General features: G+C 39.0%; 1 protein-coding gene across 2 annotated transcripts in view; it reads left to right on the top strand.

The window, feature by feature from the left end:
• Positions 1-14,843: 14,843 nt before the first annotated feature.
• Positions 14,844-25,887, top strand: part of SH3GLB1 (SH3 domain containing GRB2 like, endophilin B1) — a 45,787-nt gene continuing 34,743 nt past the window's right edge. For both annotated transcript variants that reach the window (XM_043460769.1, XM_043460768.1), the window contains exon 1: positions 14,844-15,260. In XM_043460769.1, coding sequence (XP_043316704.1) covers positions 15,189-15,260 — 72 coding nt within the window. In that variant the 5' untranslated portion in view covers positions 14,844-15,188. The remainder of the gene's footprint in view (positions 15,261-25,887) is intronic.

Raw genomic sequence — 25,887 nt, 5'->3', positions numbered from 1 at the left:
TCACCCAAACTCAAGTCCATTGAGTTGGTGATGCCATCCAACCATCTCATCTTCTGACATCGCCTTCTCCTCCTGCCCTCAATCTTTCCCAGCATTAGGGTCTTTTCAAATGAGTCACCTCTTTGCATCAAGTGGCCAAAGTATTGGAGTTTCAGCTTCAGCATCAGTCCTTCCAATGAACACCCAGGACTGATCTCCTTTAGGAGGGACTGGTTGGATCTCCTTGCAGTCCAAGGGACTCTCAAGAGTCTTCTCCAGCACCACAGTTCAAAAGCATCAGTTCTTCGATGCTCAGCTTTCTTCACAGTCCAACTCTCACATCCATACATGACTACTGGAAAAACCATAGCCTTGACTAGACAGACCTTTGTTGGCACTGTAATGTCTCTGCTTTTTAATATGCTATCTAGGTTGGTCATAACTTTCCTTCCAAGGAGTAAGCGTCTTTTAATTTCATGGCTGCAATCACCATCTACAGTGATTTTGGAGCCCCCAAAAATAAAGTCAGCCACTGTTTCCACGGTTTCCCCATCTATTTGCCATGAAGTGATAGGACTGGATGTCATGATCTTAGTTTTCTGAATGTTGAGCTTTAAGCCAACTTTCTCACTCTCCTCTTTCATCAAGAGGCTCTTTAGTTCTTCTTCACTTTCTGTCATAAGGGTGGTGTCATATGCATATTTTTCCTTACTGATTAATATTTAAATTGTTTCCAACTTTTTAGTATTAAAAACAGTATTACAAAAAAAATCTTTGTATACCTATCTCTGTACAAACATGTCTTTGGATAGATCCCTACAGGTGGAATTGCTGAGTCAAAGAGTTTACATATTTTAAATTTTGATAAATATGCAAATTATCATTCCAATGTCTTCATCAATGTATAATTCCTTCAGCAGTATGTAAGAGGGCCTGTTTTTCTACATACTACAGTGACACTGAAGTGTCCATTAGTGCCTACTTGCCATTTAACCCTCTACTGAAAAGTAAAAATAATAAAAGCAGTATAAATTTGAGGGAGACAAAGGAAAAGTAAAAAAAAAATATGAGTTCTCATTGTCTCATCATTTACATAATTAAGGTAATAGACAATGTCTAAGATTGAAACAGGTAGTCAAAGGAGGGGGAAAAAAAACTCATACAAAATGACCCCAGTGACTCCAAGAGGGATCTTTTAGGATCTAATACCTGCTGTGGAAAAGAAATAATGAAGTTTAGCTATTCATTTTTCATTACAGTTTTTTGTTTCCATTAAATTCAAGTAAATTTAATTTATTACCTTTTATAACTCTTTCTCTTTTTTTATCTTTCCTTCAGGGTCTCTCTCAACTCATTCTTCATCTATATTTATATAAAAAAGGATTTTCTCCAAATGTTGACATTGGCTTTTCCTGGGTGGTTATTTTGGGTTGGTGATTGCTTTCTTCTGTCCATTTGAATATTTTAATGAATATGCATCACATTTATTAAATCAACAAAATCACTACTCTAAATTAAAAAAATTAAAATATAAACAAAATGTTATATATGTGTCTGCATAGACACATACACACACGCTGAAAATCCAAGCAGTAAAGAAAGACACAAAATGAAAAGTGAAAACCCTCAACCCTTCCCACTCCTTACCATACTGTACCTGTTCCCCAAAGATAACCACTGTGAAAAGTTTCTTAAAATTCTTATTATTTAAAAACTGTGCATATACAATGTACTTATATATACATAACAAACACATTCTTTTTATATATATATATATACAAAGACTCACACACTGCTCCACACCTTGTTTTTTTTATTATTATATCTTAGAAATCTTTCCGTATCAGCACTTTCAGATATATGTGTTCACTGCTGGTCCTTGCAGCCACATTCACATAGTGTTGACAACTCCATGAATAAAGAATTCTGGCAGACCAATGGAAGCATCCAACCACTGACACTGAAAATGATGAGAGAAGGAAAGGGCAATCTACAGTTCCTCTTCCTTTCAGACCTTCCTTATTCATCATTAAGCCATTGGTAGAATGTGCATAAATCAAGAAATGAATTTTTAAAATTGAGTTAGATTTGTGCAGCATTTCCATGATTTCAGTAAGAATTAAATAAAAATGGACACACTTAGAATTACAAATTGTGTAATTTCAATGATTATACACGCGTTAAATGTTCTTATATTTGCATTTTAAAACTGCCATTGTACAATATGAAGATACAAGGTAAAATTCATGCTAACAATCTAAAATTTTATTTATTCTTTGCTTAGAATGACATTAGGTAGCAAATTAAAAACACTATGAAAGTTGAGAAATCACAGAAGGAAAAACTTAATTTTACTTTAGTACCTTGGGCACTTTTCTCCTATTTCTTGAACAAGGGTTATGTTGCTGGCCCTGTTTAACAACAGTCTAAAAACAGAGAAAGTTGCAGTGTAGCAGAAAGAAAACGGGAGACTTTTAGTTTTTGCCCCACAGAAGCATGGCAGATATTGACAGTTGCTTGTCCTATAAATATTCTCCTCTTTTTTCTTGGTAACAGTACCCCCATCTTGTTCAGCATTACAATGTGCCTTGTATTTTTAAAAACGGGTATTTTTCAACAGCGCAGACCGAATTTACCAAATTCTATTGCTTTTACAAGGAATCAAATGATCCATGTCTAGTCAAAGAGATATAAATAAAGTTTACCAGATGGGGCTTATGAAAAAGAAATTTTCTTGATTTAAAAAGACAGAGAGAGAGAGAGAAAGTAGACTCCATTGGCAAGTACCTTTTGACTTCGCCTTTCTTCTTTTTTCAGCCATTAGTATGATGCCTAGATATACAGGAACTATCCTGAGACATGGGGCTGAAAGCCACATGCTAAGAATAGCAAAATAGAAACATAGAAAGTTGCCAACCTCTGAATTTCTTATTAGGAGAAAAAATAAATCCCTATTTTTTGTATCCAGGTTCTGTAACTTGAGCTGAACAGTCAACCCTTAACTAATACAGGCAGACTAGATAACATGAAAGTTCTTCCATTACAAACACCTAGCAATGTGGAAAAAAATATTTTAATATGTATTTGAGTTTACAAAAAAGACAGAAATACTTAAGTGTCAGAAATAAAGAAAGAACTGAGCACTGTAGCTGTGAGCACACAATATGACCCTGTTTTGAGTGGGAAGGGGGTTGAGAAAGGTCCTTGAATCTTTAATTTCATATGGTATCTGGAGAAAAGAATTTGGGCCCTTGGTACAAGCAGAAACTAGAAACTATGAGCCCCTCCTCATGCTCTCTCCCCATAAAAAGATCTGGGAAGTTCTGTACCCTCAGTGAAAAAGTCAATCCTCAGCACAGCAAGATGACAAGGAAGATTTTCTATCATGTAATGAGCTCTGAAAAGGGGGTTGGGGGAAGGTCTCCCAAGAGAATTTACAATCATGATTTGTGTTCCCACTGATAGGGTTTCAAACAGGATATCTGAATGATCTTGGAACTTCTAAGTCCAGAAAGAAATTCATATAAAAACTGGTCACTGCAACATTTTTTGTAAGTTCAAAATTGTTTCAATTTTTTAAAAATATTTTCAAAAAGAGGATGGGTTCAAGATGGCAATATAAGAACATCCTGAACTCACTTCCTCCCAAGACACATAGAGAACTACAGCTGCATACAGAATAATTCCCTTAAAAAAAAAAAAAAAAGGAGGCTAGCTGAATGATAACTACATATCAGGCAAATGAGAAGAAAAACACACTGAAATGGATAGGAGAGGCTGGGACACAATCTCACCATAAAGCCCACCCCTGGCACACAACCCAGAATCAGGAGGGAATTCAAACCCAGAGCTTCTTACTGAGGAGCAAAGGATTTAAACCCCCCATCCACCACCCCAGTTTTTAAGATCTGTACCTGACAAATGAGCTCCCAAACATCTAGCTTTGAAAACAAATTGGGCTTGCATCCACTGAAACCAAAAGACTCAGAAATAGCTTTTAAAAGGCTCGAGTGCTAGGACTCATCCTGCTCAGGGCCCAGATCAGAGATAGTTGATAACAAAGTGAAAAAGCCTCACTCTACTTATGTTAAAACAACAGTCTGATGGATAGGCATCTAATTTAACTCTCACATATAGGAGACTGCTGAAATGTTCCCTGGGGACACAGACTGGTGGACATGATCTTTGTATTCTCCCTCTGCCTTGCTCCAGCCAATGGACACAATCTCTTTCTTTTTCCAGTGGGTACCATATTTATACTCCCCAACTCTGCCTCACTACAATCAGTGGGCACCACATTCATGTTTCTATAAAGAAAGCTGAGTGCCAAAGAATTGATGCTTTTGAACTGTGGTGTTGGAGAAGACTCTTCAGAGTCCCTTGGACTGCAAGGAGATCCAACCAGTCAATCCTAAAGGAAATCAGTCCTGAATGTTCATTGGAAGGACTGATGCTGAAGCTGAAACTCTTAATATTCTGGCCACCTGATGCAAAGAACTGACTCATTAGAAAAGACCCTGATGCTGGAAAGATTGAAGGCAGGAGAAGAAGGGGACTAGGATGAGCTGGTTGGATGACATCACCGACTTGATAAACATAAAACGAGCAAGCTCCGATAATTGGTGATGGACAGGGAAGCCTGGCATGCTGCAGTCCATGGGGTTGCAAAGAGTTGGACATAACTGAGTGACTGAACTGAACTGACATTCACGTTGTCCCTCTAGAGTGCTCCAGATTATCAGTATCTCCAGTGAAAGTGAAAGAAAGTGAAGTCACTTAGTCATGTCCAGCTCTTTGCAACCCCATGGACTATAGTCTACCAGGCTTCTCCACCCATGGAATTTTCCAGGCAAGAGTACCGGAGTGGGTTGCCATTTCCTTCTCCAGGGGATCTTCCTAACCCAGGGATCGAACCCAGGTCTCCCGCATTGCAGGCAGATGTTTTACCCTCGTGCCACCAGGGAATCCCAGAGGGGAGTGTTTATACAGTCTGTGACCCTAATACTGCCCAGGGGATGCCCCTTGATTGCTGGCTCTGGAGCCCAGGGGAGTTTGTGTTCCTGGGCCTGACAGGACTATAACAATTAGAGAGACAGTTGTAGGAAGGCTACCACCCCAGTGCACTGTTCAGACAGCAGACTGACAGATGTTCCCAGTCTGTGAAATGAGACTATTTGCTAGTCCAGAATCTTTATCCTGAGGAGCAGGCTTCTGGCTTAACACATATCTAGTGACCTAAGAAAGTACTCTCAAGGATTACAAACTGGTGGATAGAATCTTTGCATAATCCCTCTTGCCTTACTCCAAATAACCAGTATCTCCCAGAATTGAATGTCTACCTTTGTCAGGCACCCCAATTTTTGCAGCTTCTACACAGGACACCTCTACATGGCCTGGCTCTGGTGGCCAGTGAGGCATATGCTTGCAAGTCCCACAAGTACTGTAATCAACAGAAAAAGAGTTCTGAAACAGATACCACTGCCCAGAGCACAGGAAGAGACAACAGACACAGAAGCTTAGTCTCTCTGTGAAAAAGGCCTACTAGTGAATCATCACAAATGAAGCCTTAGAAGCAGGCTTCCTCTAGTTAAACACACATGACTGCAATCCCTTCCACAGACCTCAGAGGGCAAGTGCTATCTTTGCACTCTCCCTCTGCCATATGCCAGACTGCTAGTATCTCCTGAAGGGGAACTCTCACACATAACTGCTCCCCTGGTTTTCATGTCTAGTATCCTAGTTTTTAAGGTTGCTGTCCAGGTGACATCCCTTGACTGCTTGCCTCTTACGGTCAGCAGACTTGTATTCCTAGGTTACATAGGACTGTGACAATCAGAGACACAGTCCCTGATAGGCTACCACCCTCAAGGTACTACACAGACAAGAGACTGAAAGACATCCCCAGTCTTTGTGAAAGAGTTCTATTTTCTTATCATGGAGCTTTGGCCAGATGGGCAAGCTTCAGGTCTGGCACACACCTAAGGGCCTATGGAGCTACTCTCAGAGAACACAGGCCAGAGGATGCCATGTTTATGTTCTGCCTCTCACTCACTATGTCTCACCAGTATCTCTTAAAAAAGAGCTTATACACTTGTCTAGAGCTCTGATTTTTATGACTGCCATTCAGGGGAAACCTCCAGATTGCCTAGTTCTAGTGACCAGTGGGGCTTACGCTTGTGGTCCCACAGAACTGGATATATTTGCATACTTTAAAAGCTGCTATCTATGAGAATCTGGCTTCCAATCAGCCTGAATCTACATGCTGACCATAATCCCCCACTTTGGGACATTGATAAGTGTTGGCATACCCTCTTCTACTGAGAACTATTAAAAATAGGCTCCTTGGATAATTACAAAGGTTTGAGAGAAAACCAAGACCTACAGCAGAGTTGAATGACCAAGTTCACCTCCTACACGAAGCCACTATTTCTAGAATGGAAGAGGTGGTTGTTTCAGCTAATGCATAGAAGCCAACAGAGACTTAATAAAGAAACAGAGGAACGTGTTTCATACCACACAACAAAATAAAACCTTAGAAGAAAATTTTAATGAAACAGAGATAAGTAACTTACCTGATAAAGCATTCAAACGATAGTCATAAAGATGCTCACCAAATTTTAGAGAAGAATGGATGAACACAGTGAGAACGTCAAAAAATATTAGAAAATTGATAGCAGAATTGACAGCATTGAAGAATATAATAACTGAACTGAAAAATAAACTGGAACAGTTAAGCAGCAGACTAGATGAAGCAGAAGGAAAGATAAACTTGTGTCAACGTGAACACAAGTCACTTAATCAGAAGAATTCACCCCATCAGAGCATGAAAAAGAAAAAATAATGAACAAAGGTGAAGAAAACTTAAGAGACTTATGGGACAACATCAAGCAGATTAATACTCGCACTATAAGGGTCCCAAAAGAAGGAGAGAGAAAAAAGGGCAGAAAAATTATTTGAAGAAATAATGACTAAAAACTTCCCTCACCTGGAGAAGGAACCAGATATCCAGACCTAGGAAACTCAGGGAGTTCCAAATATGATGAACCCGAAGAGACCCACACCAAGGGACATTATTAATGAAATGTCAAAAGTTAAAGACTAAGGAGAGAATCTTAAAAGCAGAAAGAAAAAAATAAGTTGTTATACACAAGGTAACCCCCATAAGACTTTCAGCTGATTTTTCAGTACTAAATTTGCAGGCCAAAGGAAGTGGCACATTATATTCAAAGCACAGAAAGAAAAAACTAACAACCAAGAATACTCTACTCAGAAAATTTATTATTCAGAATTAAAGGAGAGATAAAGAATTTTTCAGACAAGTAAAAGCTAAAGAAGTTCTTCATCAATAAATCAAATTCACATGAAATGTTAAAGGGACATTTTTAAGCTAGAAAAAAAAGGGTAATAACTAGTAACATGAAAACATGAAAGAATAAATCTCAGTAGAAAAGTAAATACATAGTAAAGGTAGTGTATTAACAACATATAAAGCCAGTATAAAGGTTAAAAGACAAAAGTAGTAAAAGTAACTATAACTAAAATAATTAGTTATGCGAGACACAAGATAAAAAGATGGCAATTTGACATTAGAAACATAAAATGAAGAGAGAGACGGGTAAAAATGCAGAACTCTAGAATGCAATCAAGTTTAAATTACTGACTTAAAAAAGGTGGCTATTGATATATAAGTTGTTATATGTAAGCCTCCTGATAACTACAAAACAAAATCATATAATAGATACACAAAAGAAAGAAATAAATATCACTAAAGATACTCATCAAACCACAAAAGAAGAGAGCAAGAAAAGAAAGAATAAAGGCACAGAGAGGAAATACAAAATAGCTAGAAAACAATTAAGAAAATGCAATAAGGACCTATCAATAATTTCTTTAAATGTAAATTACTTAATTCGCCAGTCAAAAGACATAGAGTGGATAAGTGGGTTAAAAAAAAAAATAAAGATCCATATTATGCTGCTTGCAAGAGACTCACTTCAGATGTTAGGACACACAGACTGAAAGTGAAAACATGAAAAAAGATATTCCATGAAAATGAAAACCAAATGAAACCTTCAGTAGTATACTCATAACAAACAAAACAGACTTTAAAACAAAGACTATATATAATAAGAGGCAAGGTAGGGAATTACATAATAATAAAGAAGTCAATCCAAAAAGAAGATATAATATTTGTAAATATTTATGTATCCAACATAGGAGCACCTAAATGTAAATTAATAGCCCTAAAGGGCTTCCCTGATAGCTCAGTTGGTAAAGAATCTCCCTGCAATGCAGGAGACCTGGTTCAATTACTGGGTTGGGAAGATCCGCTAGAGAAGGGATAGGCTACCCACCCCAGTATTCTTAGGCTTCCCTTTTGGCTCAGGTGGTAAAGAATCTGCCTGCAATGCAGGAGACTTGGGTTTGATCCCTGGGTTGGGAAGATCCTCTGGAGAAGGGAAAGGCTACCCACTCCAGTATTCTGGCCTGGAGAATTCCATGAACTATATAGTCTATGGGGTCACAAAGAGCTGGACACGACTGAGTGACTTTCACTTGAAAAGGAGAAAAAGTCAGCAATACAATGGTAGAGAATTTTAATATAATACTCCATTTACATCAGTGGATAGATCATCCAGACAGAAAAAAAAAAAAATCAGCCCTTGGGTAAACACACAAGAAAAAAAAAAACATATACTTGCTGCCTATAAGACCACCTCAGATATAAGGACACTTACAGACTGAAAGTAAGGCGATGGGAGAAGGTATTCCATGCAAATGGAAATCAAAAGAAAGCTGGAGGAGCAATACTCATACCAGACAAAATAGACATTAAAACAAATACTGTTAGAAGAGACAAAGAAGGACACTCACTCCAGTTCAGTTTAGTCGCTCAGTCGGGTCCGACTCTTTGCGACCCCATGGACTGTAACCCTCTAGGTTCCTCTGCCCATGGAATTTCCCAGGCAAGAATACTAGAGTGGGGTGCATTTCCTACTCCAGAGGATCTTCCCGACCCAGAGATCGAACACTAGTCCCATGAGTCTCCTGGATTAGCAGGTGAATTCTTTACCACTAGCACCACCTGGGAAGTCCAAAATAATGTTAAATGTTAATTATACCTCAATTTTAAAAGAGAGGATAAAGACAAGAAATAGTTCAGAGGGAAGATACTGCCAGCACTCAATCAATCAGATGTGGGAAATAAGAGGAAATAAAAAGGATCAGAATTCTAGCTTAGGTGACTCGGTGCATATAATTCAACTTAAAGTTATAGGAAACTGAAGAAGAAAAGTAACTTTAAAAAAAAGTAAACTAAAACAGGCTCAGTACTGGAAATACCAAATCTGTAGTTGGAAATTTAGATTGGGGGAGAGGAGTCACAAAAGAACTGAATACATCTTGATTTGATTACTTTGTTCATTTCAGAAAGTATCTGAGAATTCCACTATGCTTCCAGGAATGTAAGCCATAAAAATATAAAACTGATCAAAAAATCATTGCTGCTCAGAAGAAGAGAAATGAAATCTATCTGCAGGCAGAAGGTACAAACTGGTGGACCAAGTTCTCAAAGGATGATATGTACATTCTCAACTTTGGCCACACATTTAAAATCACCTGGGGAACTTCTGATCATCCAAATGCCCAGTCCACACTCTTGGGTTGTGATCTGGGCATCAGTGGCTGCTTAAACTCTCCAGGTGACACCAATATGCAGCCAAGAGTAAGAGAGCAGTAGCTCTACTCAGAAGGGAACATCTAGGATACTTCCTTTGAAATATCCAGCAGTATTTGTGGGAGGAGTGTGAAGAAGGATAAGAGGCAGAAATAAGAGAATTTTATTGAAGGAGCTCCTTCCATATAGCTTCAGGATATATAGTTTCTTTGTCAAAGAGAAAAAGTATCAAAGGCTAAAAATAAGAGTATATGAGGATAAGGCAGGCATTTTAGGAGACTGGCAAAGTTTTGCAGTAGGCTCTGCAGAGTATGTGAAAATGTTACTTAGAAAGTAGACGCTTCTAGGCAGTTATAAAAGTTCAACGGAAGTAAGAAGTCATGCATTGATATTAGCATCCATCTACAAGGTTGTATAATTCTTCCTAAGGATGTTTGGCAGTGTGTGAGCATGTACAGAAAAAACATTCATCCAGGACTGTAGATTGATAGGTTAGAAAAATAAAGGGAACTGAGAAGGCTGGTGAAAGTTAAAAATAGGACAATTAAGAATAAAGCATGCGATTGTAGGACTTGATGATGATGATTACATATTTAAATGAGTAAAGAAGTCAGAGATCAAAGCAGGAAATGAGGGGGAGTTTTGGTCAAAACAAGATTTCCAAATGCAGGATTTCAAAATAAGAGTACAGAGGAGTATGGCAATAGATACCTAATCAGTCTGCTACTGGTCTTAGCCTCCTCTCCAACCCATTCTCTACACTGCCTGAAACCTGGTATTTCTAAGTTGAAAGTCTGAACATCTCTCCCCACCCTCATGCTTCAATCCACCAGATGAACTCAATCAAAAGCCAGTTCAAGAAGTCTTATCACCTCTCCTATCCTGATAAGTTAATACGCACTTTCTCTCTACTTTATCCCTTTGCTCAATCTTTTTTTTTTTTTAATTTATTTATTTATTTTTTCAGTTGGTTTTGTCATACATTGACATGAATCAGCAATAGATTTACACGTATTCCCCATCCCGATCCCCCCTCCCACCTCCCTCTCCACCCGATTCCTCTGGGTCTTCCCAGTGCACCAGGCCCGAGCACTTGTCTCATGCATCCCACCTGGGCTGGTGACCTGTTTCACCATAGATAATATACATGCTGATCTTTCGCAACATCCCACCCTCACCTTCTCCCACAGCGTTCAAAAGTCTGTTCTGTACTTCTGTGTCTCTTTTCCTGTTTTGCATATAGGGGTGTCAATCTTAAACAAGTTTTTATAGTTTTCCTTCACACACTGTTTTACTTTATAGGTCTGGTTCCCCCACTAGATTCTGAGTTCCATGAAAGCTCCAATCAAGTATTATCATCTTTTAAGCCATATTTCAACAATCTTACTGATAAATTCAACAAGTAGAAGTATAGATTCCGGCATTTCTTGTTCAATTATGCTTGTATCAACACTTTTAATGATGATATATTTGAGGAAACTCTTTAGGCTACTTGTCCATTACTGAAGTTTTATTTAAATAGATAATCTACAAAGACATGGAACCAGTCACATGTATTATGTGACCATATTAGTAAACAAAGTACTAATTTCAACTCTTTCAAGTTGTGGAATTCCCACTCTTCCCATAAGATATTTCATTTACAGTTTGTGATATGTGTCTATCGATAAATGCAAGGTGGGAACACCAGTGTCAACCCATATTTTTTAAAAAGTAATGAAACAAAATTGTCTATTAGATAAAAATATATGCAAACCAAACTTCTAATGTATATTTTGCACACCAGTGGATCATCTTGCACACCCCATGAAGTTTCGATATCATTGGTCTAAACATAAGGTAATGAAACTATCTGCCAGCCACTACAAAAAAAAAAAATTAAAATACATATCATACTACCTAAAATGTCATTTTTATAAAGAATTTTTTCATTTTTAAGCTGAAAACTTTGGGGAGAATTTCAGATATTCAGCACTTTGTATTAACTTTACAAGATTGCTTTCCTAGTACCTTGAACTATTTGGAGTAAGAAGTTACTATGGGGGACAGAAAAAGAAAGCATTAAAAGGTGATCTGAAATCCTTACAGAAAAGCCAAGCCTCCAAATTAAAATTCAGTTACTAGGTACAGCTGGAAGTGAACATTTAAAAGCACTCTGGACTCCCCTTGGTATTTCATCATACTTATAACTCCTTATTCAATTTCTGTCTCATCAATTCAGTTCAGTCGCTCAGTCACATCCAACTCTTTGTGACCCCATGAACCACAGCAAGCCAGGCCTCCCTGTCCATCACCAACTCCCGGAGTCCACCCAAACCCATGTCCATTGAGTCGGTGATGCCATCCAACCATCTCATCCTCTGTCATCCCCTTCTCCTCCTGCCCTCAATCTTTCCCAGCATCAGGGTCTTTTCAAATGAGTCAGCTCTTTGCATCAGGTGGCCAAAGTACTGGAGTTTCAGCTTCAACATCAGTCCTTCCAATGAACATTCAGGACTGATCTCCTCTAGGATGGACTGGTTGGATCTCCTTGCAGTCCAAGGGGACTCTCAAGAATCTTCTCCAACACCACAGTTCAAAAGCATCAATTCTTTGGTGCTCAGCTCTCTTTATAGTCCAACTCTCACATCCAAACATGATGACTGGAAAAACCATAGCCTTGACTAGACGGACCTTTGTTGGCAAAGTAATGTCTCTGCTTTTCAATATGCTGTCTAGGTTGGTCACAACTTTCATTCCAAGGAGCAAGCATCTTTTAATTTCATGGCTGCAGTACCATCTGCAGTGATTTTGGAGCCTAGAAAAATAAAGTCAGCCACTGTCTCCCCATCTATTTGCCATGAAGTGATAGGACCGGATGCCATGATCTTAGTTTTCTGAATGTTGAGTTTTAAGCCAACTTTTTCACTCTCCTCTTTCACTTTCATCAAGAGGCTCTTTAGTTCTTCACTTTCTGCCAGAAGAGTGGTGTCATCTGCATATCTGAGGTTATTGATATTTCTCCCAGCAATCTTGATTCCAGCTTGTGCTTCCTCTGGCCCAGCGTTTCTCATGATGTACTCTGCATATAAGTTAAATAAGCAGGGTGACAATATACAGCCTTGATGTACTCCCTTTCCTATTTGGAACCAGTCCGTTGTTCCATGTCCAGTTCTGTCTCATGGGATTAGTTATAAGCTCCCATGAGAGCAAGGGCTGTCTGCCTTGTTGCCTGCTATATTCCCAGTGATACGAACAATGCCATGTGCACACAGGAGATGTTCAAAAAATAGTTACTAAATGAATGAATGAAATCGTACAACTGAAGTTTCAATTAAGCAACTAATCCATGAGAACAACAAAAAATAAGTGCTAAACACTGAGCTTTCAGGTATTCTTACAGCACATCCATCAGAAATGTCAGCAAAACAGAATGAGAAAGTCCAGGAGATAGCAGAGAAACCAAGAAACAATAAGGCCCTGGAAAGGGGTGTGTTTGTTATTGGGAAGAGGCTGGGTACAGTCACTGTGGAAGTTTGAGAAAAGGCTGTTTGATTTATCAGGAAGATAACTGGCAACTTCAGGAATTGTTTAGGTATAGTTACAGAAGTGGAAACCAACTACATGGAATTAGGTAGGAAATTCTAAGATGGTAAGGAAATAAAAACAACACACTAGTCTTAATGAATTTACCAGTGAAACGAGAGAAACAGTATTATAGAGGGCTCAACAGGAACAAATAAAGGTTTTTTTCAAGTCAGCATATCTACAAGTTTGAGGAAGAGGATTCAGAGTTTTTTCCTCTCATGGTGAAGGCAGGCAGTGTTGAGATCACTTGGTAGAAATGGACAGAGAATATGACAAAACATACTTACTGGGAAGACAGACATCTGCAAAGAGATACAGTGTTTTCCACGTAAAAGTCTAAATTGGACAATAAATAAAAAATTCCTGATTATATATTTCCTTTCCCATATTTTTGGCAAGATAAGTTGAAAAGAAAGAGAGATGGGGTAGATTCATTCTTTTGTAGTTACCTTAGAAAGAAGTGACTGTTTCTGTTATCACCACAAAGAATACAATTATTTGTATGTTATCTACTCTTCCTTGTAATACTTTGGAACCAATCTTTGTGCCTTTAACACAGCCACTACTGCCGTGACTGCTCTTTCAGTAAAACACTAAGCATGAATGTGAACTCATTTCATTGCCTGCTGGGCCTGCATTTTTCCAGCTCTAATGTAACACAAGGACACTGCGACACACACACAAAAATAGCCTTTTCTTTGAAATAATAACGTCTCTGCCTCCGTTCTTGCATCTGTTTCAATCAGTTCAAGCATAGGCTGTATCCTTAAAGCTTTTTTAGAAGATACTTGGAATTGCAGGGTTTTGAACAGATTTCACATCATATTCCCATTAGTTATTAAAATTCACATCATATTCTCATTAGTTATTAACATTCGCCTCGCTAAATCGTTCAGCATTATTCTCTCTCACTCACCCTCTTTATACTTCTTTGCGTCCTCCATCCCGCACTTGGTGTCTCGGGGGCCGTATTCTGCACCAAGTAGGCACCTAGTGTTGATTGTGTAGCCCAGCGTGTCCACGGTCACTCAGTCACAAAGCCCTTGCGCAAGCACAGAGAAACAGAACTGGCCCCGGGGATGGGAGCTGTCCCTGAAAGTCGTCGAATAACCGAACTGAGAGCTTCCTGAGGGCAGGGACAGTCTTGTTCAGCACGGTGTCTGAAGCACAGGACTCAGTTCTGGTACAAGATGGATAGTCGATAATGCCGAATAAATGAAAAACAGGTTCGGTGGGAACATTTAACTTCAACTCTATTCTGCAAACGTTCGCCGCGTGCCATCCAGGCGTCAGGGAACCAGTAGGGCGCGGGTGCTTCAAGATGACAGGGAACTGTTGGTTCTAATTTCACATACTGTAATTCTATGCCACAATTTCCATATTTTCACTTAAAACGGGGAGCTTGGGTTCTCTCTGCTCGCGGTTCCCAGGGGCTTAAGTACAAACACCGAGCGCCACAGCCGCCCGGAGGCGCGCCCCTAGCAACGAGCGCAACCCTCCCCCCAGCGGAACTGGCGGAGCTCCGGGCGCGTTCAGCCGCTCAGCCGCGGCGCTCCTGAAGGGGTCGCTGTTCCCGCGATAACCTCTATAAAGGCCCCGCCCCGAGGCCAGCTCTCGCTTCCTCCGTTGGGGACCCGGCCGGGTAAGGCCCGGGCCCTGCTCTGTGTCTTGCAAGCCCACCGCGAAGCCCGCCGACGTTAGCGGCATCACTCCAGGCGGCACAGGCCCTGGGTCTCGGCCGCTGCCGCCTGGACGCGCGGCCGGCTTCGAGGCGGTTGTTCTCTCCCCTCGCCCCACCCTCTCTCTCCCCCTTCACGGAAACGACAGCTGCGGCGGCGGGGCTGGCGCCGCCTCCCTCCACCTACCACGTCTGCCCCCGCCACTCTCGCCCGGCGCCCCAGCCCGGCCGCGGCGCCTCCGTCTCCCCGCTAGGTCAGCCGGCTGCTCCGCCCGGCTGACGCCCAGGATGAACATCATGGACTTCAACGTGAAGAAGCTGGCGGCCGACGCAGGCACCTTCCTCAGTCGTGCAGTGCAGGTACCACGGCGGGAAGAAGGGGTGGCGACGCCCGGAAGGGACAGGGAGGGGTCGCCCGAGACAGCCGCGCCCTCTACACCCGGCTTCGCCGACCGCCCGACTGGCCTGCCGCGGCCGGAGGCCCGGGTGATGGGCGCGGCCTTGTGTCCCTCTGGGCCTGGCGGCGGTTTTCCTCCCCCTTCTTGCCCAACCGCCGCTCCCGGGGAAGAGAGGCGGAGTGGGGACAGGGCCCGGAGCTTCCTCCCTTCTCTGGAGGACACCTTGAGTTCGGCTTCGGGCCGAGGCACGGCACCGCCGGCCTTTCTGACCCCACGGCGCCGCCGCTCGTGTGCCCTCCCTCCCCGGGCGGGCGGAGGCTTTGCGAGTCCGCGGGGTAGTCGAGACCATTCTTGCACCACCCCCACCTTTTCATTTCGTCTCCTTCTCTCCTCGCCGAGTTCAAGAAGGAAGTTTCCTTTTCCTGCCCCTCAACCCAGGGAGCTGCCAACGCAGTTCCCTGCCGTCCTCTCACCCTCAGAGGAAGGTTCCCGGTCTTGGCTGTCCGTGGCAGAAATGGAGATAGCCAGTTGGCGTCCGGACTTTGCCAAAGCCCCAGACCTTGGGGGGTTTCCTCTCACTTTCGAAATGGGAAGCGCTGACCGTAGGACAGTGAGCGAGAAGAAGATTCATGTTGTGCTTATAGTCACAGGGACATTTTTCAAGTAACACTTTAAGGGGAAAAGTTGACTGTCTCGTGGTATTCAGAAATAAAGGAAGTGTCGGTACTAGGGAACTTGGACAGTTTTCTACAGTCATCACCCACATTATGCCAACTAAGTTAAATCTACCAGCAGATGTAAATTTCACCACAACACGGGTTGTAAACAGTCTGGTGTTTTAAGTTAATGACAGTCACAGTAGCAACAAAATTCTCTTTTGTAAAGAAAAAACAAAAATAGTTTTCTTATGTAATATGCCAAGTTGAAATGTAAACCATGTGTATTGCATTATTACTTTCCTTGTCCCCTTTACTCCAGTTTTATTGGTACAGTTGATCTTACATTGCACCATTTTTGGCAAAGAATGGTAGAACTAGATCAGGGTAATGGCTGCCAATATTGTGAGCTTTTGGTGTTATTTTAATGCTGATTCCCTGTGATTCTAGGTGCTGAATGCAGATTTGGCACTAGGTAATGCCACTCTTTTCAATACAGCTAGAGGGACTTCCCTGGCAGTCCAGTGGCTAAGACTACATGCTTCCATTGCAGGGGGCACAGGTTAGATCCCTGGTCAGGGAACTAAGATCCCACAGGCCCCAGCAGCCATAAATACATACATACATACATATTTCTAGATGTTTTCAGGTACATAATCCGAACTTCTTAAATAGGACATATATGTTACAAATTGATTTAAATAATTGATAGACTTGATTTTAAAGATCTGGCAAAACTCTCAAGATGTACTTTCCAAATAAGTTTCAGTTACTCATTTTAAATTTTCTAGGAAGAAGTTTTAAAATTCTAATCTGTTAGTTATCAAATAATTTTCAGTCTTAAATACTTAAGTGCTTACTGCATGCCTGTGTGTCACTACTATTTTGGACACTAGTGTTTCATAATCAACATAATGTCTGCGCTCCTGGAGCTTACAGTCTAACAGGAAAAAACAAACTAGTAAATACATCAGGCGGTGATGTAGAAAAAGGCCAAAAGGTATAGGTTAAGGGCAGGAGGAGTGGTTGTTGCCATGATGGTAAGGGCAAGCCTTTCTAATAGGTTCAAATGCAAAAAGTGACAGATCCCAATTTTTTTGGAGTAAAAACATTTCAGGCAGAAGTAGCAAGTGTAGAATCTGAGGTTGCAGAGATATTAGGGAGACTAGTTAAGGAGCTGTGGCCATAGGACAGGCAAAAGGTGATAGGACTTAAATAAGAATGATAGCAGGGGAGGTTCAAAACCTAACCAGTATTGCACAGTATATTGACTCTGGAGTATGAGAGAAAGATGAGTCAAGGATGACTCTGAGGTTTTGGCTTGAGCCATTTACGAAGGGAAAAATTTCAGGAGGAGCAGGCTCCTTTGATACGTCTTTTTATTTTAAGTCTGTGTCTGTTAGAGGTACATTTTAAAATATTTGTGAACTATCATGTCTGAGAATTGCTTTAAAATGTTTCAGAAGGAAGGGTGGGTAGTTGAAACAACATTGGCAAAGGGTTCATACTGGGTTATGGGTTCATGAGATGTTATTATACTATTATACTTCCATGTTTGACGTTTTCTGAAATTTTTTAAAATATGTAAGGAAATAAAGATGGTTCCAAAATGTAATGTGCAATTTGGAGTGCTGTGTGTAGTTTTCAACAAAACACTGCTTTCTCATTTTGGTATTTAGTCAGTAACTGAGTTCCTACTCTAAATTGAGTTGACATCAGTGTAGTGTCAAAGTGCCAGGTTTAATGCTAAGAATAGTGTAAGAGCTAGGCCAGTTACTCAGTATAAGCAAAAAGAACAGTCAGGATGGAATTTAGCTTTGATATTTCTAAATAATTCTATTTAAATCAAATTACACCTTAAGGAATAGGCCATTCTCTGGTTAAACAACTGCCATATTCTTTCATTTTACTTACAAATTCTAACTTAAAAATTAAACATGTTCCCTATTTTAAAACATAAAATCAGACTACTTAAGTATATAAATGAGTCTCATCATTCAACTCTCACTCTTTTAAAATATGTTTTTATACATCAGTACTTTAAAAAGTAAGGTAAATGTATAAATGAATAGGGGTATATCATTCCCTAACAATTCATTTGGGTGTTTTTGTTGTTAGTAATTTCTTCAGTAGAATACAAAAGGATCAGGTAATTTATCCTTGATAAATTGGTAAAGTGTCTTGAAAGCCATTAAAATCCTATCTTTTCAGTAGAGATTCCTTAATTGAGAATTGAATACTTCCTTTCAGCCTTGTCTTTCCTCTCCTCATGTGAAACACTGTATTTCCATCAAATTATTTTTTAATTTCAAAAATATCTTGTACTTTTCTAACTCTGGATTTTTGTTCACACAGTTAAATTCATCTTGAATGCCCTCCGCTCCCTTTCTGTAACCTCTCCTTCCCTCAAAATACAACTTCAGGTCCATGTGAGACCGCAAGAACTTGACATGAATTCTGTGGCAATTCCTGTGTCATTCTTAAATTTTGTGTGATCATGTGGCATTTTTCTTCTAATGAATTATTATGTAGGGTCTCTGAGAGGTCTAAAATTTTGTTACTCTATGGCTTTCATGTCATTAATAAGATCATATGACCTAAGGAATCAACTCTCCATCTTATTCCCCTCTCACAGGATCCAGTATGATTTTTGTTTGTTTTTGTTTTAATTTTTATGTCATTTTAGCCAAGCAAATAGTAGCTATATGCAGAGTTTACTCTTTGAATCATTTAACATGTTAAATAATTGTTTTCATTAGTTTTTTTCTAACATTATATATGCTGACCTTGGGGTTGATTTAATGCTAATCTAAAATATTAAACTCATTAATTGAACCTATATTTATTGAGTACCTCCTTAGTACTTGATATTGAAGAATACAAAGATGAATGACACCCCAGTTAGTGCCCTCAGGGACTTCATAATGTACTCTCAATTTGTCATAATTATTCTTTGTAGTAAATTTCCATTTTGTAAATTATTATTCTTCATTTGATAAATCTTTCAAGTGGGTACATTTTTAATTCAGAATTGATACTGAAGCGAAAAACTTGGCTCACCACCATTAAATGATACATATTGTCTATATCTGTATAATATTTTCATACTAAATTACTAAAGGAAGGGAGTTCGTTTTCTAACTTTGTTAACTGCTAAAGTTGCACTATAAAATTCATGAACACCAGCTGTTTTCTGATGAGGAAAAAGTCTCTAAACTAGTTGTAACTCTAACCTTTATCTTCCATCTAATTTAACAAGCACAATAGTGTATCTAGGCTGGAGAAGATAAATTCTGATGCTGGCCTTCACCAACTCCTGTCAAATCCTATCTGGAAGAAATTCCACTCTCTCTCATTCCATTTCTTTTTTTTAATGAATGAATTCTGAAATTCCATTTCTCTTTTTTTTAATTTATTTTAATTGGAGGCTAATTACCTTACACTATTGTAGTGGTTTTTGCCATACATTGACATGAATCAGCCATGGATTTACATGTGTTCCCAATCCTGAACCCCCCTCACACCTCCCGCCCCATCCCATCCCTCTGGGTCATCCCAGTGCTCCAGCCCTGAGCACCCTGTCTCATGCATTGAACCTGGACTGGCGATCTGTTTCACATATGGTAATATACATGTTTCAATGCTATTCTCTCAGATCATCCCACCCTCACCTTCTCCCACAGAGTCCAAAGTCTGTTCTTTACATCTGTGTCTCTTTTGCTGCCTCACATATAGGGTCATCGTTACCATCTTTCTGAATTCCATATATATGTGTTACATTTCTTTTACAGAATTTAATTGCAGTAACTTTACCATGTCTCTGAAATTCTAATAAACACAGTGCATTCAAAGGCCATATATTTTCTCATTCTGTAAAAACTCTGCATGTTTAGTGTTACCCAAAACTGTGTTCACATGCTTTGGTGTTATTTTCAGTAATTTAGTAAACAACTAGATAGAAGATGGTTTGTTAACCTGATATAAAATAGTTACGTCTGAGCTTAAAACAGTAGTTCTCGGTCTCAGCTACACTTAAAATTACCTGAGAAATCTTGACAGGCTGCTCCTCAGTCCAGTTAAATTAGAATCCTTGGGACTTGATTTGGCATCAATATTCTTGAGAGCTCCCTTGATTCCAAGGAGCAGCCAAAATTAAGAACCAATTGAGAAGAATCTAGTTTAGAGTTCACTAATACATTCAGAGTTTGTGTTATACATTTGCCTCCAAGAAGTTTAGATGTCTTTTAAACTATTACTTTACCCAGAGAATTGATGGTTAGAGTTTATGTTAGTAGATGTCTTTGATCACACAGCATTTTCACTTGTCCTTTTTTCTGTCTAGTAAATCAAAGCATAGAATCCAGGCTCCTTATTTCATACTATAGGCTATGTGTCTGTGCTAGTAAAGGAAGGATTATAGTACCTGGCATAATGTGGCTGACTCAAAGACAATCCTTTTCTTAAAGTAATGTTTAGAGAAAATATATAAAAAGAGGGGGTTGAACTTTCCCAAGTTGTTTTACTGTTACTACTGAAATATGAAAGAATACTACATTATATTACATTTTAGAGAACATGATGTTTGAATTCCTATGATTTTTTTGCTTTCTGACTTTCACTGTAGCTTGTTTTTCACAGAAGGGTTTGATTATTAAATGGTACTGCTATACAATCATTAAAATGTTAATACGTGCTTAAAATCAAATGTGGTTTACAATGAAAAACTGTCATCGCTAATTGACTACAAAGTCAGTAATGATTTTGGACTTAGGGATTTTGAAAACTGAAAATTTTAGGGTAAAATTTTAAATTTTTGACAATTAGGAAAGGGATCTTTCTTTAAAAAAAAAAAAGTATTGTCCTTCTGATAAAGATACCATCATAATTTTAATGCTGGAGCTCCAATAATTTGGCCACCTGATGAGAAGAGCCAACTCATTGGAAAAGACCCTGATGCTGGGAAAGATTGAAGGCAAAAGAGGGCAACAGAGGGTGAGATGGTTAAATAGCATCACTGATTCATTGGACATGAATCTGACCAAACTCTGGGAGATAGTGAAGGATGGGGAAGCCCAGTGTGCTATAGTCCATAGGGTTGCAAAGAGTCTAGCACGACTTGGCAACTGAACAACAGCAACAAAATCAAAATCCTTCAGGGCAAGAGCCACGTTATATATACATCTAAATATATATATGCTAAATAATATCTCACATACAGTAGAAAAAAAATATGTATCCTCCATAAATATCCTGGATTAATAATTCTCCTTAATTTAGTTGATGTAACTCATCATTTTCTGTAGTTTAATGTATTCTTTAAAATGTTTTAGAGGAAATTTTATGTACTAAATATTGTACTGTTTTGTTATTGTAATGTCATACCTTGTGATTAACAATGGAAAAAAAACCTTTAAATTCCCACAATGATAAAAATTAAGGGAAATATGTCTTTTACAGTTGTATGTTTAAATAATATAAATTTTTGTAATTGCAACTTAAATATGTGATAGCATTAGCAATGCTCTTATGTCCCTTTTCCTCCCCTTTATTTTATTTATTTTAGCTAGAGTTAAACTAATCCTTAATTTGATGGTGATTGAATATTATGTAGGAAGGAGAGGTAAGCTTTAGGATACAGCTCACCAGAGTGCTATGAACAAATAAGGAATCACAGGATATGTTTAGGTAATGGTGATAGAAAATAGCAATTGCTTGAAATCAAGTATTTTACTGAGAGGGTAGCTCATAGTATAATAAGACTATGATTCAAACAGATATGAGATTAAATTCCAACTCTGACATTTTAGGGCAAAATTTTAAACCATTCTCAATTTCTTCACTTAATTTATGATTCTTACCTATGTAACAAGATTTTTTTTTGGAGTACTTGATTCAAAATGCAGAGCGACTGTTTTTTGCTCTCAGAAAAAAGCAAGTAAACATCAGAATTTATTATTGGTACTTAAATACATGATCCTTCCCATAGAACTACTATTTTCTTTTTTTTTTTTTTTAATTTTTATTTATTTATTTATTTTTTTTGTCATACATTGATATGAATCAACCATAGATTTACACGTATTCCCCATCCCGATCCCCCCTCCCACCTCCCTCTCCACCCGATTCCTCTGGGTCTTCCCAGTGCACCAGGCCCGAGCATTTGTTTCATGCATCCCACCTGGGCTGGTGATCTGTTTCACCATAAATAGTATACATGCTGTTCTTTTGAAATATCCCACCCTCACATTCTCCCACAAAGTTCAAAAGTCTGTTCTGTATTTCTGTGTCTCTTTTTCCATTTTGCATATAGGGTTATCGTTACCTTCTTTCTAAATTCCATATATATGTGTTAGTATGCTGTAATGTTCTTTATCTTTCTGGCTTACTTCACTCTGTATAATGGGCTCCAGTTTCATCCATCTCATTAGGACTGATTCAAATGAATTCTTTTTAACGGCTGAGTAATATTCCATGGTGTATATGTACCACAGCTTCCTTATCCATTCATCTGCTGATGGGCATCTAGGTTGCTTCCATGTCCTGGCTATTATAAACAGTGCTGTGATGAACATTGGGGTGCACGTGTCTCTTTCAGATCTGGTTTCCTCAGTGTGTATGCCCAGAAGTGGGGTTGCTGGGTCATATGGCAGTTCTATTTCCAGTTTATTAAGAAATCTCCACACTGTTTTCCATAGCGGCTGTACTAGTTTGCATTCCCACCAACAGTGTAAGAGGGTTCCCTTTTCTCCACACCCTCTCCAGCATTTATTGCTTGTAGACTTTTGGATAGCAGCCATCCTGACTGGCGTGAGATGGTACCTCATTGTGGTTTTGATTTGCATTTCTCTGATAATGAGTGATGTTGAGCATCTTTTCATGTGTTTGTTAGCCATCTGTATGTCTTCTTTGGAGAAATGTCTGTTTAGTTCTTTGGCCCATTTTTTGATTGGGTCATTTATTTTTCTGGAATTGAGCTGCAGGAGTTGCTTGTATATTTTTGAGATTAATCCTTTGTCTGTTTCTTCATTTGCTATTATTTTCTCCCAATCTGAGGGCTGTCTTTTCACCTTACTTATAGTTTCCTTTGTAGTGCAAAAGCTTTTAAGTTTCATTAGGTCCCATTTGTTTAGTTTTGCTTTTATTTCCAATATTCTAGGAGGTGGGTCATAGAGGATCTTGCTGTGATTTATGTCGGAGAGTGTTTTGCCTATGTTCTCCTCTAGGAGTTTTATAGTTTCTGGTCTTACATTTAGATCTTTAATCCATTTTGAGTTTATTTTTGTGTATGGTGTTAGAAAGTGTTCTAGTTTCATTCTTTTACAAGTGGTTGACCAGTTTCCCAGCACCACTTGTTAAAGAGGTTGTCTTTTTTCCATTGTATATCCTTGCCTCCTTTGTCAAAGATAAGGTGTCCATAGGTTCGTGGATTTATCTCTGGGCTTTCTATTCTGTTCCATTGATCTATATTTCTGTCTTTGTGCCAGTACCATACTGTCTTGATGACTGTGGCTTTGTAGTAGAGTCTGAAGTCAGGCAGGTTGATTCCTCCAGTTCCATTCTTCTTTCTCAAGATTACTTTGGCTATTCGAGGTTTTTGTATTTCCATACAAATTGTGAAATTCTTTGGTCTAGTTCTGTGAAAAATACCGTTGGTAACTTGATAGGGATTGCATTGAATCTATAGATTGCTTTGGGTAGAATAGCCATTTTGACAATATTGATTCTTCCAATCCATGAACACGGTATGTTTCTCCATCTGTTTGTGTCCTCTTTGATTTCTTTCATCAGTGTTTTATAGTTTTCTATGTATAGGTCTTTTGTTTCTTTAGGTAGATATACTCCTAAGTATTTTATTCTTTTTGTTGCAATGGTGAATGGTATTGTTTCCTTAATTTCTCTTTCTGTTTTTCATTGTTAGTATATAGGAATGCAAGGGATTTCTGTGTGTTAATTTTATATCCTGCAACTTTACTATATTCATTGATTAGCTCTAGTAATTTTCTGGTAGAGTCTTTAGGGTTTTCTATGTAGAGGATCATGTCATCTGCAAACAGTGAGAGTTTCACTTCTTCTTTTCCTATCTGGATTCCTTTTACTTCTTTTTCTGCTCTGATTGCTGTGGCCAAAACTTCCAACACTATGTTGAATAGTAGTGGTGAGAGTGGGCACCCTTGTCTTGTTCCTGATTTCAGGGGAAATGCTTTCAATTTTTCACCATTGAGGGTGATGCTTGCTGTGGGTTTGTCATATATAGCTTTTATTATGTTGAGGTATGTTCCTTCTATTCCTGCTTTCTGGAGAGTTTTAATCATAAATGAGTGTTGAATTTTGTCAAAGGCTTTCTCTGCATCTATTGAGATAATCATATGATTTTTATCTTTCAATTTGTTAATGTGGTGTATTACATTGATTGATTTGCGGATATTAAAGAATCCTTGCATTCCTGGGATAAAGCCCACTTGGTCATGGTGTATGATTTTTTTAATATGTTGTTGAGAACTACTATTTTCTAAACAGGCTTCCTATAATCAAACTGTCTCACTCATACTTAAGGGTTCCATAAATTCACTGTCACTGGATCAAGAAACAATAGGAACACCTGTGTTGGTCCTCTGTCCACCATCTTTTTATCTTTGTATCCTTATTGTCAAATTATGTATGTACTTGTTAGTTGTCTTTCTTTGTCAATATTTAAGTTTCCTTAGAGACAAAGCTTGTCTGTTTTCTAGCTGTTGAAACCCATGTGCTTAGAATAATACCTAGCATATACCTGGGTGTTTAATAAATATTTGTTAAGAGAATGAAAGGAATGAACAAATACAATATTAGATATACCTGCTTACTAAGGAGCTAAGTGGAGAATTTTTTTCTACCGATCATCCTTTATAAATGGTGTTCACTCTGCTGTATTCCTTTCTGTCCTATTGGTTGCTTCATCTGTGAAATAATCTAATTAACCATGGGAGGTAGATTTCTAATATGTAAAATTTTAATGTATACCTTTGGCAGGTCTGTTTCTTGGAATGTTCAGGGATCTATAAAAAACACCAGCATCTCTCTTAAGAATTAGATTGCGTCATTACCTAGCTGCCCTTGGGGTCAGGGTTTTGATTTTTTCCCAGTGCCTCTCCCATCCTCAGTTACAGTGCACTGCAACTGTATGAGCCTACGCAATTGCTGTGGAATTACTGTCTGCCCTGCTATTCTCAGTTCCACCCAGGGGTTGGCTACAGGCAAGTCTTTAAAAGACCTAAAGTTTTACAAAAACTATTGCAGCTATTCCTAGGCCTTGAATAAGACCTTTAGTAGGAGTGTAACAGAAGTCTAAGAATAACATTCTAAAGGACCTTTGAGCTAAAAATGCTGACTGATAATCAGTTGAAATCAGTATTAGACCAAGAAGGATGCTGAAAGAAACAGATAATAAAATTCAGAAAAATGGAACTACAGAAGGTATTTTTAAGAAATGATAGGGAAAAAAAGTGAACATTAAATTTTGTTATACAGAAATGTGTGCTGTGTGCTTCGTCGCTCAGTCATGTCCAACTCTGCAACCCCATGGGCTGCAGCCCACCAGGCTTCTCTGTCCGTGGGGATTCTCCAGGCAAGAATACTGGAGTGGGTTGCCTCGCCCTCCTCCAGGGGATCTTCCCAACCCAGGGATCCAACCCAGACCTCCCGCATTGCAGGCACATTCTTTACTGTCTGAGCCACCAGAGACAAGTCATGACTAATGAGTACAGAGTTAGCGATAGTGATTTACTTATGTTTTAATGGGAAACCACATATTCTAGAGAAAAACTATTCATGATAAACAACCTGAGTCATTGCTTCTAGTATTTAATTAAAGTGTCCGGAAGTCTCCATAAAATCTACACAGAAATACTTTTTACCTCTTTGTTATTCTATGGGCAGTGCTGCCTTTCCTCAGAA

Source organism: Cervus canadensis, chromosome 2 (assembly GCF_019320065.1).
Source record: "Cervus canadensis isolate Bull #8, Minnesota chromosome 2, ASM1932006v1, whole genome shotgun sequence".
Lineage (NCBI taxonomy): Eukaryota > Metazoa > Chordata > Mammalia > Artiodactyla > Cervidae > Cervus > Cervus canadensis.
Note: the sequence above shows the minus strand (reverse complement) of the source record. Positions and strands in the feature narration are given on the sequence as shown.